The sequence below is a fragment of the Fistularia commersonii genome, chromosome 9, assembly GCF_037954325.1.
Source record: "Fistularia commersonii isolate RoL2024-O1a breed Wild chromosome 9, RoL_Fcom_v1.0, whole genome shotgun sequence".
In the NCBI taxonomy this organism is placed as follows: Eukaryota; Metazoa; Chordata; class Actinopteri; order Syngnathiformes; family Fistulariidae; genus Fistularia; species Fistularia commersonii.
The window spans coordinates 1,387,567-1,408,333 of record NC_141292.1 but is presented as its reverse complement, the minus strand read 5'-3'; the positions used below and the strand labels follow the sequence as shown (position 1 = coordinate 1,408,333).

The 20,767-nt window shown below is 45.8% G+C and overlaps 1 protein-coding gene and 1 long non-coding RNA gene across 4 annotated transcripts in view; one reads left to right on the top strand and one right to left on the bottom strand.

Annotated features, from left to right (window-relative positions):
* The window catches only part of LOC147230885 (uncharacterized), a 30,145-nt gene that overhangs the window by 5,982 nt on the left and 3,396 nt on the right, over positions 1-20,767 (top strand). The window lies entirely within an intron of this gene.
* On the bottom strand, positions 119-20,288 carry glis3 (GLIS family zinc finger 3). 3 transcript variants are annotated; one of them, XM_086151805.1, is made up of 10 exons: positions 20,272-20,288; positions 19,730-20,051; positions 18,279-18,423; positions 17,084-18,209; positions 9,999-10,160; positions 9,785-9,895; positions 5,821-5,911; positions 5,670-5,739; positions 815-963; positions 119-281 (listed from the first exon to the last, which is right to left on the bottom strand). In XM_086151805.1, the coding sequence occupies exons 2-10, from the start codon at positions 19,953-19,955 to the stop codon at positions 199-201; spliced, it is 2,163 nt and encodes a 720-aa protein (XP_086007931.1). In that variant the 5' UTR covers positions 19,956-20,051; positions 20,272-20,288; the 3' UTR covers positions 119-198. The 3 variants fall into 3 exon arrangements, with proteins under 3 accessions (XP_086007931.1, XP_086007933.1, XP_086007932.1); XM_086151807.1 differs by having other exon boundaries at positions 17,243-18,209; XM_086151806.1 differs by having other exon boundaries at positions 17,084-18,188.

Sequence of the window (20,767 nt, the reverse complement as noted above, 5' to 3'; positions counted from 1 at the left end):
AACTCGTGCAAAGAAGAGACGTTTTGTTCAATTTCACTTCAACAAGACAGCAGCGTCTTGGATCGATATGTAAAATGTCATTTTTTTTTTTGGTTTTATTTAAAAAACAACAACAAAACAACCAAAAAAAACCTGCCGTTTATTCACCGTTACATGAAATAGTGCAAAAGGGTGGATTCCCGCCGCGGCCGGAGGTCGTCAGTCCTCCGTGTAGATGCAAGACCGGTCGGTCACGGCGAAAAACTCTGGATCGCACACGTCCTGCATTTGGACATGGAATCCTAAAAACACACACACACACACACACACACACAGAGTTATGAAATCTTGCAGCGAAAAGCAGCTTGATTGCAGCGTGTGCGGCGCGACATGGAAGTGGTGTGAGACCCCTCTCGGCGAAGCAAATTAACGTCAGTCTTTTCCAAACCCTTTCTTTTTTACCGCTTCGGAACTGAATTGTGCGTTTTTCCGAGCGGCCTGCCAATATCACCTCGCCAGTCAAACGTGTGTGTGTGTGTGTGTGTGTGTGGAAGGGCAAAGTCAGTATCTATTAAAGGAAAGTGTAACCGCATGAATCTGTAGAAATCCGCCGCTCCACCTGCTCGGCGTCACGAAGAACTACCGCATGATTAATGTGCATGTGAGGAAGATCTGGCGAAACAGATTGCCAGGCCGCCCACTCGCTTTGCTAATAGGCTCTTCAGATGTGACACTTTGCACTGTGAACCTTTTTTTTTCTTCCCCCCCCCTGAGAAGAACATCCCCTTTGGCTGTTTTTCTACTTTTCTACTACCGTTCGAAAGGTCCGGGCTACCTGGGTCGGGAGGCCGGCTGGACGGCCGCCGGTCCCGGTCCGGGTCAAGCGGCGGCGACGTCCTGTTTGGCGGACGGGGGTTTCGGGCCGAGGCGTGGCGTCCCTTCGGGTCCACGGGGAAGGGCGGCGTCTTGGAGGCCTCCGCCAGCCTGGAATACATCGTTAGAGAATAAGAACAACTTTATTTAACCCAAAGGAAATTGTTGTGCCAGAGTTTCAAGTAAAACATAACAATAATAGATAATTATTATCATCTTCTTCTTCTTCTTCTTTCGGCTTTTCCCTTCAGGTGTCGCCACAGCGAGTCCACTTTCTCCATCTAACCCTATTCTCTGGATCTTCCTCTCTCACACCAACTACCTTCATATCCTCTCTCACTACGTCCATAAATCTTCTCTTTGGTCTTCCTCCAGACCTCTTGCCTGGCAGCTTCATTTGACCTTCTCTCCAAAACATCTAACATGTGCTGTCCCTCTGATAAGATAATTATTATCATATATATATTGTATATATGATAATATATATACACTGCTCAAAAAAATAAAGGGAACACTTAAAAAACACATCCTAGATCTAAATGAATGAAATATTCTTATGAAATACTTTGCTCTTTACACAGTTGAATGTGCTGACAACAACATCACACAAAAATGATCAATGGAAATCAATTGTATCAAACCATGGAGGTCTGGATAAGAATCACACTCAAAATTAAAGTGTAAAAACAAACTCCAGGCTGATCCAACTTTGATGTAAAGTCCTTAAAACAAGTCAAAATGAATCTGTGTTGCTTCCTGAGTGGACACTATGATTTCACACAAGTGGGATTGACTTGGAGTTACATTGTGTTGTTCAAGTGTTCCCTTTATTTTTTTGAGCAGTATATATATATATTTATATATATATATATATACTAATGGTAAGTGATTTTACATTTCCAAAGGTTTGTGTGGCTCCCGCTCTTTTGTTTTCTGTTGGTCCAAATAGCTCCTAGTAGCGGTAAAGGTTCACCCTCTCTTCACGTCTGGACCATGAAGGACCTCGATGAACCTCCTGCATGTGTTTGGACTGCGTGAGGAACCCGGAGAACCCCGAGGAACCCCACGCAGACCCGTGGGAATCCAACCTCCGACCTCCTTGTCGAAGCGCTAACCGCTAACTTGAACCCAAACCAATTCCCGCAGATACACAATACGGACATTCACTCGGTGACGGACGCTTAATTTGTTGCCGCGGCGATAAACCCATAATTAGAAAACCAGCTGAGAGGAAACGTGACGGCGGTAGACGTCCGCTAGCAAGAGCGGACCTTCATCCGCGGAGGTTTCCCGCCGCCTCGAGCGGCTAGATGCCCGCCGCCCCTCGCCGGCCGCCATTGTCCTCCGAGCAGCGGTCGGCCCGAGCGTGGACGGCGGGGTTTCGGGCGGACAATCGCAGGCCTGTGAATGCTTCGCCGCCGCCGTTATTAACGGGCGCTACAGCCACCGGCGACCACGGCTAAGGAATCCAATAATCGTAAAATCTTCCAGGGGGGGAAAAAAAAAAGCAAACTTGGCAATTGCTTTGAAGATGTTAAATCGATTGTGAAATCCTCCGTTTTTTGGATTTTTTTTTTCTTTTCCCCTCCGGGGGATCTCCCGCCGCGAAGCTTTGGCTCCGTCTGATTGGCCGGCGGGCATCGTCGTGGAGACGGCGGGCCAATCATCCGGCCGCCGTGCGATTGTTTGCAGCGACAATTCGGGTTTCTGGGAGACAAACGGCAGAAGCAAAGGAGATCCGTCCCTTTGTAGACCATCGAGATGAAGATGGTGGTGATGGAGATCCATGGAGAAGGTGGCTTTGAGATCTTCTTCTCCCAGGTTCAGAACGTTTGGATGCTAAATATCAAACAGAATGTTAGCGGGCGGCCATGATGTCTGGTTTGGAGACACTTTGGAGAAGATACGAGGCTGCAGAGATGAAGATGTTGGAGGTTCCTCTTTGGGAGGATGTGGAGGATCAGAGGGGACAGATGATCTGGAGATGAGGAAGACCAGAGAGGAGGTGTTTGGCTATCGGAGAAGAAGACCAGAGGGGATGAAGAGATGAAGATGTGGAGAGAGCAGGATGGAGAGGATCAGAGAGCAAGCATGCTAGATGTCCTGGAGATAAAGTAGGACATGGACAGAGGAGGTCTAGAAGGTCTAGAAGAAGAGAGGAGATTTGTGGATTTGAGTGAAAGGGAACTTGGAAGTCAAGAAGTTTTTCCTGGACGGCTGAGAGCCTCCATAGGGATGGATGGAGATGATCGCCGTCCACGCAGGGACGCATCGTGGTCCTGGATCTCCAGCAGATGAGGACTTTGTTGAGGGGGAAATGCCTCATCGCGAGAAGGTTGGATTCCCACAGGAGGCCTTCCTGTGTAGAGGCTGCGTGGGGTTCCTCAGGGTCCCTCAGGGTTCCAACTGCTGGAGGTTCACTGGAGATCCTGCGTTGTCCAGGTGTGTGAGACGGTGAATAGTTGGAGATCATTGTGACTTTTGAATGAGGGAGTGAAGGGTTTTATTTCTCTGACGTGTGAATGAGAGGATGAACGGAGTCTACATGTTCTCCCCGTATCTGGGTGGGGTTCCTCAGGGTTCTCCAGTTCACTGGTTCACCTTTTTTTCTCCAAAAAAACATCTAGTTTTTAATTTTTTTTTTCTATATAAATCCTTATAAGGTGCCAATGAGCAGAAATACAAAATGGGAATTGGCAAGAAGGTCCCACAACGGAGGTCCTTCTGTGTCCCTGAGTCTCCATGTTCTTCAGGATTCCTCCTAAACACATGCAGGAGGTTCACAGGAGGCCCTACATTGTCCAGATGTTTGAATGAGAAGGTGGATAGTTGGATGTCTAAACCAGGAGTCGCTCTAAGAGCCATTTGGAGACATTTCCCCTCGAAAACACCTGGAGCAACACAAGCCTTTGGAAATCTAAAATGAATTAGCATTAGCATTAGCAATTAGCCATTTTGCTATGTATGAAAAATATATGTCTTGCGTTTTTTTTAATCAATGAACAACTGGAGAGAAATTGAAGTTACATTTCTGCATGCAAAACATTACAAACTCTCAAAAAAATCCTTTTACTAGAATGACAAAAGTACTTTAACACCAGGAGCCACACAAGTCTTTGGAAATCTAAAATGAATCAGCATTAGCACCAGCAATTAGCCTTTTTGCTATTTATGACAAAATATATGTGTTGCATTTTTTGAATGAATGAACAACTGCAGAGAAAATTAAGTTAGATATCTGCATGCAACAAGACATGACGAACTCCCAAAAAAATCCCTTTACTTATTAAGAACGACAAAGGTATTTTAACACCGGGAGCCACAAAAGCCTTTGGAAATTTAAAATGAATTAGCATTAGCACTAGCAATTAGCCTTTTTGCTATGTATAAAAAACTTTGAAAAACATCCTTTTTCTGGCACGTGCGGTCGCTTATTAAGAGTCACAAATATATTTTAACACATTTTCTTTAGTGTTACAAGATTGCCATCATCTTCAAATTTCAAAAATTGAGTGAACTAAAATAAAATACATGTTTAATAAATAGTCATTAATCATCACAGGGGTTTCCAACCCCTGGCCTATATATATATATGTATACATGACTGTCTCAGAAAATTATAATATTGTGATAAAGTTCTGTATCTTCTGTAATGCAATTACAAAACAAAAAATGTCATACATTCTGGATTCATTAGAAATCCACAAACCTCACGTTAACTTCATGTGTCCGCTATCGCTGGCAACCAATCAGAGAACAGTATGTAGCACGCTTACCTCCGCCACTTTTTGTAATAGCGGTACGTACTGTGCTTCAACACAATATTACTGAGCACCTCCAAAAATGGCACCTGTTAAGAAACCCGCTTACAAAGCGGCATTCAAACTCAAGGCTATCAGTCACGCAGTAGATGATGGGAATGGAGCAGCAGCCAGAGAATTCAACATAAATGAATCAATGGTACGGAAGCGAAGGAAGCAAGAAGATGAAGTGTTTCAGAGGAAACAAAGCGAGATGAATAAAGTTCGACTGCAGTGTTATGTTTGCCTTTATGTACCGTGCATGTAATTATATACGGCACGCCTTATGACCTGTTTATTGATAATGCGCCTTATAATGCGGTGCACCTTATAATGCGGTGCGCCTTATAATGGGGTGTGCCTTATAATGCGGTGTGCCTTATAATGGGGTGTGCCTTATAGTGCAGTGCGCCTTGTAATGCAGTGTGCCTCATAATAAAGTGCGCCTTATAATGGGGTGTGCCTTATAATACAGTGCGCCTTATAATGCAGTGCGCCTTATAATACAGTGCGCCTTATAATGCAGCGCGCCTTATAATGCGGTGCACCTTATAATGCGGTGTGCCTTATAATGGGGTGTGCCTTATAGTGCAGTGCGCCTTGTAATGCAGTGTGCCTTATAATAAAGTGCGCCTTATAATGGGGTGTGCCTTATAATGCAGTGCCTTATAGTGCAGTGCGCCTTATAATGCAGTGCGCCTTATAATACAGTGCGCCTTATAATGGGGTGCGCCTTATAATGCAGCGCGCCTTATAATGCGGTGCACCTTATAATGCGGTGCGCCTTATAATGGGGTGTGCCTTATAGTGCAGTGCGCCTTATAATGCAGTGCGCCTTCTGGTGCTGATGGTATGTCTGTATGCCATGTGAATGAACGAGCGAATGGTGTAAGTCTCGGCCCTGTGACGGATCCAGGGTGAACACCACCTCTCGCCCCCTGACTCAATAAATAAATCCGTGCTTACTCTTGCATCAATACAGCGCTCCCCGAAAAAAAAGGGAAAATTCTCCTTTACCTGTAATTATCCTGCGAGGAGCAGAACAGGGCCAAGTGATCCCTGGAGGAGCTCCGAGGCTGAGGATCGGCTGAGGAACAGGTTGGACAAGTATGCTTGAAAGAACTGGCCGTCACAGATGAAAAGGACGAAGGAAAGACAGGAAACATACCCGGGTCCGGCGGCGCCAGGTCCGGTTGTAGAGGCTGGATGGTCAAACAGTCGGTCAGGCTGTCCTGGACGCCTTCAGCTGCAGATCTCATCTGGAGACAACCGGACGTCGAACACATGAAAACCTCAAGCCAGATTCAACGGGACGATGACGCGTCCACCGGCAGGAAGCTAAGGTGCTAACCACTTTTTCAGAAGCCCCGGAAACCCAACGTTAGCAAGTAGCTTAGCGACAGAAACGCTGGCAGAAGCCCAACGCAAATCCCAGCTCATTTTTTGGAGGCCTTCTGCTTCGACGGGGGTAGAAACAGAGAGAGTGAAGAGCAGAGAGGTAGAAAGCAAGAGTGTGGTGGAGCTGTTACACTTCGAATAACAGTAGTGCTAACATGCTAACAGCTAGCTTTGTGTACTATCATCTTTCTTCTTCTTCTTCTTCTTCTTCTACTACTCTCCCTTTTCTCTGCATCCTCTTCTCTCTGGACCTCTTCTGCATCCCTTTTCTGTTTATGTCCAATCCACCTCAGTGTGGCTTGACCTCCACAAACATCTAACCCATGCTATCACTCTGATCCTCTCCATCTTCCTCACTCCCAAAGAGGAACCTCAGCATCTCCATCTCCGCTTCTCCTCATTCCCATAGTCTCCAAACCATTCCCAAACATCTACACATGGAGTGAAAACACCGGTCGCTATCAATATCCTAGAAAGGGGTAATCGTATCAGAGTTCATAAAAAAATCGTCTCGTCGCGTTGACTTCTCCGAGAAGCAGTTTTTTCTGAAGAAACACCTCGCGAGAGTCTTCGCTCCCGTTTATTTAATCCCTCCCCTGTTTTTTCACAGCAGACCGATGATTTTCGGGGTCACCGTCAGGGTCATTCCAGGAGCGAGACGCCCACGGCGCCCCCTAGTGGCCTGACGGCTGCACGCGCTTCCATCTACCTTCCTGGTTTACCTTCTCAGCCTCGCAATCGGACCGTTTTAAATAGCGACGCATCGTTCCGCCGCCGCTTATCGCGCCCCTGTTAACCGCTAATAAACCTTGTTTGCCGCGTTGAGCTAATTTTGCGTCGAAACCATCTGGACGTGATCCGGCCACGGTCATAAAGCAAATATGCGATAATCAATCTTTATCAAGAGAGATGTTTGTTTTTTTCGAGCGTCTAATTAAAGAAGACGTGCACGTGGGAAGAGCGTGGACAATTTCACTTTCTTCCTCTTTTTTTTTTTTTTTTTTTACAACAACCCAACGTCTAGGTCCGTATCTATGGCGACGTTACCTCGAGTGAGCTGACGAGCGACCCCTCCCCTCACACACACACACACACACACACACACACACACATGCGGCACACGGAGCTGGAAAATACGAGAAACAATAAAAACGATATTTGGTTTGCGATATTGCTCGGTCAAAGTCAAAGTGGAGTAGGATATTTAAACAAACAGCGCGGGCGGAGGATTATTCTTGTCTTCTCTGCTGTTGGAGGAGTTTGTGCTTCGCTTTGTTTTGGTTTTTAGAGACGGAACGTCAAGGAACGACAATGCGGTTCCTTCCCGACACGGTGATCCAACGACGTGACCTTTGACCTCACGTGATTCTCGGTTTCCTGTGCCGAAACACGCAGGCGGTATCGTTGTAGCGTAGCGGCAGTCGTACGTAGCACTCTGCGTTGTTTACATTGATGTGCTCCACTGTTATAACGCTATTTTGTGTTTTTTTTTCACTAAGCTAGCCCTCATTATGCTAGTGATAGCGCTAGTGATAGCGGTGTTAAGAGAAAGTTAAGAATTCCAGGGGCTCTGAAGAAGGAAATAATAGCTAACTCTGAGAGCGCTGTTGGAGTTACAGATCACGCCAACCGTCTGTGCGATTCTGAGGAGCTACGATGAGCTAAAGACGGCAGATGCGGCTAAAGGGGCGACTACGTTAGCCAAGCAAAGGTCTCAAGTTGGTTTGATGGAGGACAGCTTGTTGCAGATAGCGTTAGCATTAGCGAGGGTCTCTTTTTACCTTCTCACATATGAGACCCTCGCTAAAGCTAAGGTTAGCTTTAATTTCCATGTATTTTTACCCCAAATAAACCAATTAAAAGTTTCAAAAGAGGGCGTTTTTTTGGTATCGGAGAACAGATCACCGGCATTTACACAGATTTCAACAGGAAACTGAATCGGTTGGCGGACATTTGGGTTCATGAACTGAGTGAAAGAACCGTCCGACCCGTAAGCCGAGGTTCTTCTGTACACGAGGTGTGAATGAGAGGCTGAATTGGTCGGTAAATGTGACCCCGCGATTGGATCCAGGGTGAACCTCGCCTCTCGCCCAATGGCAGCAGGGAAGCAGCGTAGATAACATGTCCGTGGAGGTCCTCGGTCATCCAGGTCATGGTGAATTCTTGTCGAAATCATCTTATTGTGGCAACTGGACTTGAATTTCTTCACTTGAAAACGTTTCCCCCCCTCATCCGAGAGGCTTCTTCTGTTCTGATGGGGAGTTTCCGAATATCACGAATATAACACCTGTTGTGTAAATGGAAGAGTTGATCTGTAGAAACTAGGTGTAAGGGGGGTTGCTATGGTAACGGAGGTGTCGTTCGTTGGACCAAAAGAGCAACTGAGAGAGATTACCTGGATTGAAATGTGAAAAGGAGTGAAACCTGTTGGATGTGGACGTTACCGGGGAGCCGCTTCTGCTGGTGGATCTTTCCTGGTTGTTTGGAGGTTGCAGAAGGTCCTGGTCCATGTGTGCAAATTTCGCAACAAGCCATCAAAACCTGGACCTGCCCAAAAACCTGGCAGTTCTATTGGGAATCTCCTTACTGGTCATCAGAACTGAAGAAGCTGAAACGTCTTCAAGTGAAGAAATTCAAGTCCAGTTGCCAAGACAAGAAGATTTCCACAAGTGTAGATAGCGAATTAATTTGTTTTTTAATTTGAACTATCCGACATCTTTGTGTCGGATTGTGACATTCGATGTCGGCTGACTTATGGAGTTGACGCTCGACGCTTTCAGCGCATTAATGAAAGTACAAGGTTGACATCTGAGTCCAGTGAGAAGCTCCAGAGCCTCGTAAGACTCCTCGCTTTTCCCGTCCAAAATAAGAAATAGAATAAAAACGGCGTTCAGAGTACGGTGGACCCTCGCTGCGTCGCAGATATTTTTTGTGATTGTGAATTTTTTTCTTTAGCGGTAATTGAATTTTTGTCGTGATGAAATAGGAGCATTCTAGCCCAAGAAGAAAAAAAACTGTTAAAAAATTTGACTGAAATTCATTTTATAAAATAAATGAAATATCTCCTTCGCTAAACAAAGATACCCAGCATTGCAAACTCTCGCTGCTACCAGATCTCACAGGGAATACCATTGTATATATATATATATATATATATAAAATTTTATCACACTAAATGCAGGTCAACTTGTCAAAATGTAATTGCTTCTTTTAACTGTTTGTAATATTGTTCTGTCTGTCACTTATTGCCGCCTCTTGGCCAGGACTCCCTTGTAAAAGAGGTTTTTAATCTCAACGGGACTTTTTTCCTGAGTGAAAAAAATAAAAAAATAAAAAATAAATGAATAAAATTAAAAAAAAGAAAAAAAGGAATAAATAATAAGAAACAAAAATAAAAATAAATAAAAATAAATAAAAAGTCGATCCGTACTTGGCGTGCTATTGGCTGATCGAGCACGTCGTTCCGTTCCTCATGCTGATTGGTTCATGGAGAGAAGCAGCTGATCTCCTCGAAGGTTGTGCCCAACATAAGATGTCCTAGCGTTCGCGTAAGCGTAAATACTGTCCACTTTGTGCTATTTAGTTTGTCCAAAAGTGTTTAATGTGCTGTTGGTAACAGTTCAAGGGAGTTGGCTAAAGGATTGAGTGAACTTCTTCGAAGGTTAATTTATCTGGAAACACCGTCAACACGATCACGTCACTTGGAAGCGGCTAAAAGTGAGCATCTAGCTCACCTTCTTCCGTAGCTGTCGCTCCTTGGCCGAATGTGACTTCACGTGTTTCCTCAGCGAGCTGGGGTCGGTGTATCGCTTCCCGCAGCCCGGCACCTGGCAGGCGTACGGCTTCTGCACACACACACACACACACACACACACACACACGAGTTGACCTTTCACACACATCGCCTCGGACGCGTTATTGGTAATTGTCCGCCGGCCGGTCGCCCACCGTGTCCAGGTGCGTGCGCTGGTGCTTTGCTCGGTCGCTGGAGTTGCTGAAGGCCTTCTGGCATCCCGGGTGCTGACACGAGTAGGGCTTCTCCCCCGTGTGGCTCCGCAGGTGGATCTTCAGGTTCTCCAGACGCGAAAAGGCCTTTTTGCAGCCCTCGAACTGGAAACACAAGCAGAACGCTCCAGCGGGTTTGCCTTCGCCAGCTGGGGATATCTGCTATTTAGCTGCTGTAATTAGAAGTTGTGAATAAATATGGATGGAGGCGGCAGAGATGAAGATGTTGAGGTTCTCTTTGGGAGCGATCAGGATGGAGAGGATCAGGAATGAGTCCATCAGAGGGACGACACATGGTAGATGTTTTGGAAAGAAGGTCAGAGATGGTTGCGTCATGGACAGAGGAGGGGGAGTGAATATATTGGTAGACGGATGTTGGAATTGGAGGTCTGGAAGATGACTAACAAGTAGATTGATGGAAGAGAACAAGGTTCTCTGGTGACCCCTGAAGGGAAAAGCCCAAAGGGAAAGAAGAATTTGTCATTGGGGTGCAGGACATGTATGACCGAGACAAAGGGATGGCTGAAGAAGAAGAAGAAGAAGTAAAACCTGACTTGACTTGTCAAGATGCTTAAGGAGAGATGGTTGGGTCATGGACAGAGGAAGGATAGTGAAGATATCGGTAGATGGATGCTGGAATTGGAGGTCTAGAAGAAGACCAAAGAGAAGATGGATGGAGGTGAATAGAGTTAGATGGAGAAGGTGTGAAGAAAAGCACAAAGAGAAGAAGAAGATCCAAACAAGGTGGGCGAAAATTTCTCGCTCATCATTTATCGGTTCTCTGGGTTCTCCAGTCCACCGCTTCCTCTCTGCGTGGGGTTCCTCAGGGTTCTCCAGGTTCCAGCCATCACATGCAGGAGGTTCAGCGGAGACCCGACATAGTCCAGACGTGTGAATGAGTGAAGTGAATTATGGATGAGAGGGTGAATGTATGTCTCTAGTAATGTTCAGATGAGTGAAAACATGTCTCTGTGATGAATGAATGAATTTATGTTTATGTAACCTGTGAATGAATGAATGAATGTCTTTATAACATGTGAATAAGTGAATGAATAAATGTTTATGTAACATGTGAATGAATGAATGAATGTCTATATAACATGTGAATGAATAAATATTTATGTAACATGTGAATGAATGAATGTCTATATAACATGTGAATGAATAAATATTTATGTAACATGTGAATGAATGAATGTCTATATAACATGTGAATAAATGAATGAATGTCTATTTAACATATGAATGAATGAATGTCTATACAACATGTGAATGAGTGAATGAATAAATGTTTATGTAACATGTGAATGAATGAATGAATGTCTATATAACATGTGAATGAATGAATGTCTATTTAATATATGAATGAATGAATTTCTATATAACATGTGAATGAATGAATGTCTATTTAACAGATGAATTAATTAATTTCTATATAACATGTGAATGAATGAATGTCTAACATATGAATGAATGAATTTCTATATAACATGTGAATGAATGAATGTCTATTTAACAGATGAATGAATGAATTTCTATATAACATGTGAATGAATGTCTATATAACATGTGAATGAATGAATGTCTATTTAACATATGAATGAATGAATTTCTATATAACATGTGAATGAATGAATGTCTATTTAACAGATGAATGAATTAATTTCTATATAACATGTGAATGAATGAATGTCTATAATGTGTGAATGAATGTCTATATAACATGTGAATGAATGAATGTCTATATAACGTGTGAATGAATGTCTATATAACGTGTGAATGAATGAATGAATGTCAATATAACGTGTGCATGAATGAATGTCTATATAACGTGTGAATGAATGAATGAATGTCAATATAACGTGTGAATGAATGAATGTCTATATAACATCTGAACAAATGAATGTCTATATAACATGTGAACGAATGAATGTCTATATAACATGTCAATGAGTGAATTAATAAATGTCTCTATAGCATGTGAATGAATGAATGAATGTCTATAACATGTGAATGAATGAATGAATGTATGTATGTACGCCTCCATACTTGTACTCTTAAGCCCCTTTAGGACGCTCTGAATGACAGAGTGAATGAATGCATGTCTCTGTATGATGAGAGGGTGAATGAACATATATACCGTAATTTCCGGACAATAAGCCGCGACTTTTTTCACGTAAACAACACTGCTGCTGATACATGGACTTTTTTGGGTGGGTGGAGCTAACCAGCATCACGTCGCTAAAACGTTTATCCTCGTCACATGGGACCGATGAAATGACCGGGAAATTCTGAGTCCGTCCAACTCCGACACCGAAGAAGACGACTTCGACGGTTTTAGCGCGCAGGAGGAAGCCGAGTTAGCGATCAACTAGCCGGTGCGGCTTATATAGAGGTGCGCTCAATAGTCCGGAAATTACGGAATATGATGTTTGAATGAACCAGAGGCCGAAAAGTAGTTTGTTTCTATGACGTGTGAATGAGTGACTGAATGTTCGTATGATGTGTGAATGGTTGCACGTCTCTATCTGGCCCTGGCATTTCCTGGTCCTTCTCCAGATAATGGATGAATGAAATCCTCCGCCTCATTTCTGGTCTTTCTGCAGTATTTCAGAGTCGCCCGACGCGCCTCGGAGCCTGGCGAGAGGCGCCAGCAGAGGTCAGCGTTGAACCTCGCTTCGCTGCGTTTTGCATTTTCTTGACTTTTCATGCCAGGAGCGGGTAGCTATCGGCCTCCCCCTCCGCCCTCCGCCCTCCACCCCGCAAGAAAACGCTCCCGAGCCATTTATAAACGACCCCCCGGCCGAGGACCAAATCTCAAACAAAGCCTGAAAGTCCTCACTCGGCTAATCCAGCTTGACTTTTGCCGCCGTCGCGCCAGCGGTGAGTTCGAGCGGCGTTAAAGCCGGTCCGCTCCCAGGACTTCAGCCTCCTCCTTCCTGCTGGCAGGCGGCCGCGAAGCCCCGGCTAATCCTTAACCGGAGAAAACTCGGTTTATAGCGGGCCGCGTCCGATGGCGTCTTCCCTTCTCCGGGAAAAGCGAATTCCCGACATACCGTTAGCTCTTCGTCGCCGCCCTCTCTCATCTGATTGGATTTGCGGTTTTCTTTTCAAACGTGAGATTATTTCACAGAACATGCAGGATTTTTTTGTTTTTTTACAATATTTTCTTATATGTTGATAAATAGATGCATTAATGCTTGAGGGAAAGTCATTAATTTCATTAAATATATCCAATGAATGGGCAGATTTAAATTAAAAAAATATTTTCAAGAAAATAATTTAACAATATCAAATGAAATAATTTATTTTTAACACCACTGAATCTTTTTTTTTTTTTAACAATATTGAATAAGTAATAATGTTATCACAATTATCTATCTTATGGTCATATTTATTTTTTCAGCAATAAACATCTATGTATGGGTGTATTTTTGCCAAGTTTACGCTTATATATATATATATTTTTTTTTTTGCTCAAATCCTAGATTGTTATGTTGATCCTAGATAGTTATGTTGTGTATTATGTTGAAATGAATCACAGAAATATTTAAATCCTATAAATCCCAATAAATAAACATTTCTTGGGTGTGCTATACTTCGCTAACAGAGGGGGAATTATTCATAATAAGCTCTAAATATTTGAAATAAGAGGTGGCCAAAGCTGTTATTGCAATATCGGAATAATATTTGGGCGGCTGGGGTGGAGAGGAATTAGTAAAACTAGTATTTTACCGGCAGTGTGTTGATTATTGTAATTTATAGCTAAACAACGACAGATGCTGTCACGCGAAAGCGTATAGATGCTAATAGCGACTTCATCGTTTCAAAAACCACCTTAATTCCCCCCCTGAATAATTTAGAGGATCGCATTTGAGACGTTCTCAAATCCGACACGGGAACAGGGGCCCCCGGGGTGGAATTAGCGGGGACGGCGAAACAAGCTGCCGATTGAGGAGGACGCCAGGCTTCGAGGAGGGAGGTAGAGCTTCACTGCGGTTCCATGCAAATGTTCCGGCGGCGTCTCGTGGGTTTCACCTCGACAGAGATATAAAATAACAATGCGGAAGAAACTCCCCGACTGCAACCCCTACCTCAGGATTTGTAAACAGGGATTATTCATTCATACGTTCTCTAGATTGTGCGACAATTCACTCATTCATCACACGGGGACGCATCATTCCCAGAATCCAAACATTCACTCATTCACGTGCCGTTGCAGAGAAACACCTCGAATAAAGAGAAAGGACCGTTCACCCTCTCATTCACACGTCAAAAGGAGAAACGATCACGACACACAACGATTCACTCATTCATTTATATGTCATTTAACAGAAAACAAACATTCATTTGCCCATTCACACATTACGCAGACGACGCACAACCATTTGTCCAATCATTCACACATCGTATGAAGACACACAACTATTCACTCATTCATTTATGTTTCGTTAAAGAGAAACAACCATTCGCCCACTCATTCACGCGTCATATAAGATAAGATAAGAACAACTTTATTTATCCCGAAGGAAATTGTTGTGCCAGAGTTTCAAGCAAAAACATAACAATAATAGATAATAGTAGGAAGGAGGGAGAATAAGAAATACATTAAAATATAAATTGTCAAGGTGAAGGCTATCAAGCGTTTTAAGGTCTTCAGTGCAAAGATTTGAAGATTCCCTGCAGCTGAGGGAAGAGGAATTAAAAAGTCTGATAGCCTCAGGAAGGAAAAAATATGGAGGAATTCAAACATTCACTCATTCATGTGTCACTCCAGAGAAACAAGGATTCATCCTTTCATTCACACCTCATAGAGAAACGTACAACCATTCATTCACTCACTCATTCACACATCTTAGATACATACATTTATTCACCCTCTCACTTATATAGACATAAAACCATTCACTCACTCATTCACAAGTCAAATAGACTCTCACTCACATGACATATGGAGAGAAACCACCATTCATCCCCTCATTCACACATTGTATAAAGACGCACAACTATTCACTCATTCATTTATGTCATCAGAGAGAAACAACTATTCACTCACTTATTCACACAACCATTCACTCATTCATGTGTCTTTACAGACGGACAACCATTCCCCCCTGTCACCATGGCGACATATAACATTCATTTGTCATTAAAAAGAAACAACCATTCACTCGCTCATTCACACGTCAAATAGATACACAAACCTCTCATTCACCTCATATAGAGACGAGCAACCAATCACACGTCATGGGGTGAAACAACCATTCACCCTCTCATTCACACATCGGTGGACCTCCTGCCTGTTTTGGAACTGCGCGAGGAACTCGGAGAACCTGGAGGAACCCCAGACACCTTTAATTCAACTGCCGAAAAACACGAAACAAAACCGGGTTTTCCCCGCGCCCCCGGCGGCCGGGCGAGTCTTTCACCCGGATCTAAATCTGTCAGCTCCGCCGCCGCCGTCGCCTCCGTGTCATAACAGCTTTCCCTGCACGCCGTTTCGGTCTCGGAGGGAGGCGATGCAATCACACGCGCCGCCTCCCGCTAGGCCGCCGAAAATGTTCTCGCAAAGCCAAAAAAAGCCTGCACCCTTGACATTATGTTCTTGAACTGCAGGGGAAAAAAAAAAAACTTGAAGAAGAAGAAGAAGAAGAAAAAAAAAAAAAAAAAAAAGCCTCATCAAAGTGCAGAAATGTCCCCGCCGGCTTTTCTACTTTCTAGCGTAGTTTGTAAACCCTGTTTGGCAAGGTATTTGGTTGGCGTTCTATTTTCGCCGCCGTGTTGTGACCGTGAATACTTTCTTCATTATTCAGTGATTACACACCATCCAGTACCCGCGGCCCCATGGCAACTGCGCTGGCTTCGGCTAATAAGTGAGTATTTCGGTACTAAAGGTCGAGCGCAGGTATGCGCGCTGCTAATAATTAACTTGTCAAGAGCAGCAGACACATGAAGCGCGTCTCGTCGGCGGTTTATCCATTATTTCTCAGAGGGGTCCAGCAAAGAGGCGGACATTCTGGAGCGAACGCGTCGGTCAATATTGGTCGGACGACGAGGAAGCTCGGTGTTTTGCATGCGAAGGCCTCCCCCCCCCCCCCGCCGGAGAGCGCTTTAATATTTACCCGCGAATATCGAGGCGAGCGATGCCAAATTGGACTTAGAACGCCGACAAGAGCTGACAGTGATATTGTGTAGTTTTGAGGTTGTTATGGTAACTAACCAAGGAGCCAACGGCTTCCAAACAATCCGAATCTCAATGCCGGATGCCAAAGTCGGTTATTATTTCTAAACGTCCAACTTTTTTTTTTTTTTTTTTGGTGTTAAACACATGCTCTCCTGGCAGGTCTGCGGTCCCGAGCAGATGGCTGTTGTAGGCCGACTTGAAATGACCTCTTTGATGGCAACATTTTAATACGGCAAAAAGAAAAGCCAATTTTTTTTCTTACGTCAGAATAGACAACTTCCAAATAACCGCCCTCGTAGAATCCACCGAGCACGTTACGGTCGCGTAGCCTCGTGCTACTTGTCACAAAAAAGCGTCCGGCTATGGGCGAACGCCAACTCTTCGGCCGCAGATTAACACCTGTGGAGAGCCGGACTCCGGCGCCGTCACCTTCCCCGAAATCACCGCCAACGGTGTCAGTTGGCGGCTTGGCGAGCGCCCCTCGCCATTGACCGGGCCAGGCGCCGCGTTTTCGTGCCAAATCTGCGAGGCCTCCTCGGTGCCAATTTAATCACCACGTAATTGGGTTCACTCCTGTGACGCTTATTGCGCACCGTGGCCGGTATCAAGAGCAGAAGGGCTGTATCTCTAGCTGTATTTCTTTCAGCTGAGTACCCGGGCTGTAGACCGGAGCTCTGAGAACCTACCCATCACGGTTCCCCCTTAACTGAGTCCGTTTGGACGGGCCTCCAACTGGTCGAAGATGGAATCTGAGCTAAGCTACCGGATATTTGTCAAGAGGCGCGAGAGCAGAGAGCGCATAGAGGTAAAGCATTGCTTGGAAAAGCCGATCTGCGTGGAGTACCGTGCACTTGTTGGGTTTCTCCCCAGAGTGGACCCTCATATGGATCAGGAGCTTGTAACGGGCATTGAAAGGCTTGCAGTTCCTTGGACAACCCGCCCAGTAGCACGTGAAATCCTCAGGCTTCCTCTGGTCCACGTGCACCTTCTCTATGTGCCTTACCAGCTCCTCCTTTTGGTCGTAGACGGCGCTGCAGTCCAACCACATGCAGCAGTGGGCACCGAACTCCTCCGGCTCGCCTTCCTCCTCCAGCATCGGTACCTGGGGTAGAAAGCTGACCCCGTGCCGGTGGGGCATCACGGGAGCCTGGGCAAGAGGCTCCTGAGTCTTGCCTTTGCAGATACTTCTTGGGAGGTGAAGGTGCAGGTGGGAGTGGTAGGGCGGAGGAGGTCCCTGCGGAGTAGCGACCTCTTCGTGGACGCAAGACAGTGACGGCAGAGGCGGCAGTATGGCGTTGTTGGATTGGCCGTTGCTCTCCAAGGCCTTCGCCGGCGCCCCCCCCCGGCCTGGAAGGCCCTGCCGCTCCACCGCCATGTTGGCCATTTGATTCTCCAGGCCCTCTTCGAGCATCTGCATGCGATCCTGCTCCGTCGGACACCGTGAGGAGCCCGGCATCGTCCAAGGGTGGGCTTGAGGAATGCAACGCCCCCGCACACCCAGGAAGTGCCCGTAGCCTTCAGACTGAACTGGCGAGAGGGTCGGGTGGGAGGCCGGGGAGCTGCGGGACCCGTTGATGTAAGCCACAAGTGACGTTGGCGAGGTGCGTATGATGGAGTTGAAGTCAATCCCCATGACGTCCGACAAAGGCGACAAAGAGAGAGCTCTCTTCTTGGCGTGTCGGGGGCTACCGGCGTCCCCCCCGAAAAGGTACGAGGGCAGGGAGGCGGATGGGTTGGTGTCACCTGACGCGGTGGTGCCGGAAATGGCGGTGCCGGGCGAAAGGCAGAGGTGCTCGCCGCCTTCGCAAGCCTGGGCGGAGCAGAGAGGCGGCGCCAGGGGAGGAAGGACGCGGTAGCCGAAGGGCCAGTCGTGTCTACCGCTGAACACGGACTGGGTTTCAAAGAGGCTCAGGGTGGTGGACGCCAGCGACTCTCTGGACAGCAAAGATCTGGAACGTAGCGTGACCGCACTTCAGGCAAACTCTACCAAGGTTTGTGGAGCTCCCCAACGGAAACCAACGGTTGTTGAAATGACCAACCTGGCGTCGTTGTGGACACTGTGAGGGTGAGCCGGGAGGTGAGGCGCCGCAGGGCACGGATGACCCGTGACCACCGTCATGGGATTACTGGTCACCGCCAGGTTCCCGCCGCTTGGGTACCCAGGATAGGACGCAGAGGAGTCACCTGCGTTGAAATGGACACAAACATTAAGATTCCTTCATCGTGAGAAACAGGACATACAGTGCAAATGTGTCCTCCCTCACCCCTTCAGTCCGAGTCCTTGTTTCGAAAGTAATGCCAGAGGTAGCAAACACTTCAGACTAAAGGGGGAGCTTGAAAGCGTACGTCAACATCTATTATTCATGGCGACCGAACAAACACGGATCGATCTCGCATTCATCATATTTAGCATCTTTCGCAGAACTGGCTTCTTGAGTTTCTCTTGACAGAAGTACATGTTCTGCTCCGCAAATCGCCAACAAGCTCCTTTCATTTTTTTTTCCCCGGCGGAAGATTTAGGGGCCGGTTTAATGCTCGGTTAATTTTCCATAAACGGTGGGAGCGGCCATGGTGAAATGGCGCTAGCAAGGCCATTGTCGCCACTCCATGGACTCCCAGGAGCACATGCTGAATACTCCAGGGTGGAGTCTTGGTTTCGCTCGTACAATCCGATATTTTTCCGCGGTTAGCGCTTCCATCTGGTCCTGGGTTTTCCAGATTCCTCCCACTGCCCGAAAACATCGTAGACCCTCAATTGTCCGGACGTGTGAATGGGAGGCACAATAGTTGTATGCTTCGAGGCCAGGGGTCGGCAACCCGCGGCGGCTCCGAGCGGCTTGGGAAAAAAAATTATAAATATATAATTGAAGTAAATTTCATTTGTGTTAATTCCTTTTTTTAACTTTCAGTTCTAAGTTGGAAGATTATTATGATCTTGAAATATTAAATGAAATTATATTTATTATTTTTCGCCGCTCAAAATAACGTCACCCTCGCGGAAGCCGGTAAAGTCCCGATTTGCAGACGCCGTGCGCAGAAGTTTAGGAGCGGAAGTCCCATAAACCAGGTAAAAGAAATATTTATGAAGATATTTTGCAAATAATTATTTTATATTGTTTACTGACAGTGATTTTTTTCCCGATTTATTTTTAAAATTCAGGTCAAGGCTCCGCTACACGCTCTGAAAGCCCAAAGCTCAAAATGACTTCATTATATGAATAAAATTTAATTTTCTCTGTAATACTTTGTGAATTTCAGAAGCAACACACTTGTTTATACAAAGTGTAAAGGTAAATAAAAAGCAATCTTTACAGCGGCGCCTTAATTTTACACGTCAAAAAGTAATTGCGGCTCCCGGTGTTTTCTTTTCCGAGGAAACCGGGTCCAAATGGCTCTTTGGGTGTTACGGGTCGCCGACCCCCTGGTTTAGGCCTTACAATCGACCCGGAGTGCGGGAGAAGCGATGCAGATAATGAATTTACAGCTGCACCTTTGTCAGAAGAGCAGAATCCAGGATGGTCCACGGCTCCCTTGTCGTTCGGGTGCTTCCCGTTCGTCAACACCTTCCTGTGGAGGCTCAGGGTCGGCAAGACGACGTGGTTCTGTTTGGAGGCCTCGGGCGTCCTGAAGGTCCGGGCCTGGTGGCCCCTCAGGACCCCCAGCGACGGGGAAGCGTTGCAGGGCGACACCAGGAGCTGGCAGCCCTTCCCGCTCATGGTGGCGGCTCAACTCCTCTTCTCACCGCCGGAGGAACCAGAACACCGGCGAGCGCCGGAGCCAGATGGATCGGTCGAATGGTCGCGTCCCGTGACCTTCAAACCGAAAGTTAAGCGGGTTTATAAGTTAACTCGACCCGGGTCACGGATCGCTTCGCTTCGGCCGCGCAAACAAACAAGCGGCTTTTTAGAATATCTTAAAAAATATAAAATTCATAAAATACCCCCTCCCCCTCCCCCCCCATAGAAACTAAACTTTACACAGATTTTATTAGATTTTTCAAATTGATTTTGCGACCGTGATGCGTTCACTTACCCCCCGTTCCTGCGGACACTTCCCCCCCCCCTCGCCTTCAAAGTGGAGTCTCTCCGCAGCGCCGTGAGTGTTGTGACGGGCGTGCACGTCCAGAGGAGGCTCGCTGGTTGCTGAGGTGATCTTTAGTTTGGACCCGTTCGTTTCCTGGAAACCCCGACTGGACCGACACTTCCGGTCCGCGCAGTGCCGACACTGAACGCCTGCTTGCAAACATGATAATAACAATAATAATATTAATAGTGATAATAAATAAAAAAAAAACCAAAACAAATTAAAGTGAAAAAAATATATAAATAAAAGTCGTGATAATCCGAAGAATTGGGAATGCGTTTCTTCCGCTGCCTCGCGCGCGAACGGATAAACGTGCGCGCTCGGAGATCAATATATTTAAAAAAATAAATATTAAAAAAAAAGATTGATTGCTATGTAGAGCAACTAGACACAGGGATCTATGTGTGTGTGTGTGTGTATGGTATGTATTTATGATTTATGATAT

What these genes read in the sequence shown, in the direction of transcription:
- glis3 (XM_086151805.1), bottom strand. Translation starts at nt 19,955, where the DNA reads ATGAGCGGGAAGGGCTGCCAGCTCCTGGTGTCGCCCTGCAACGCTTCC. An exon ending in ATTCTGCTCTTCTGACAAAG is followed by an intron (nt 18,424 to 19,729) that starts GTGCAGCTGTAA and finishes ATTTCAACGCAG; the next exon opens with GTGACTCCTCTGCGTCCTAT. An exon ending in CCTGGCGCCGCCGGACCCGG is followed by an intron (nt 5,740 to 5,820) that starts GTATGTTTCCTG and finishes CCTGTTCCTCAG; the next exon opens with CCGATCCTCAGCCTCGGAGC.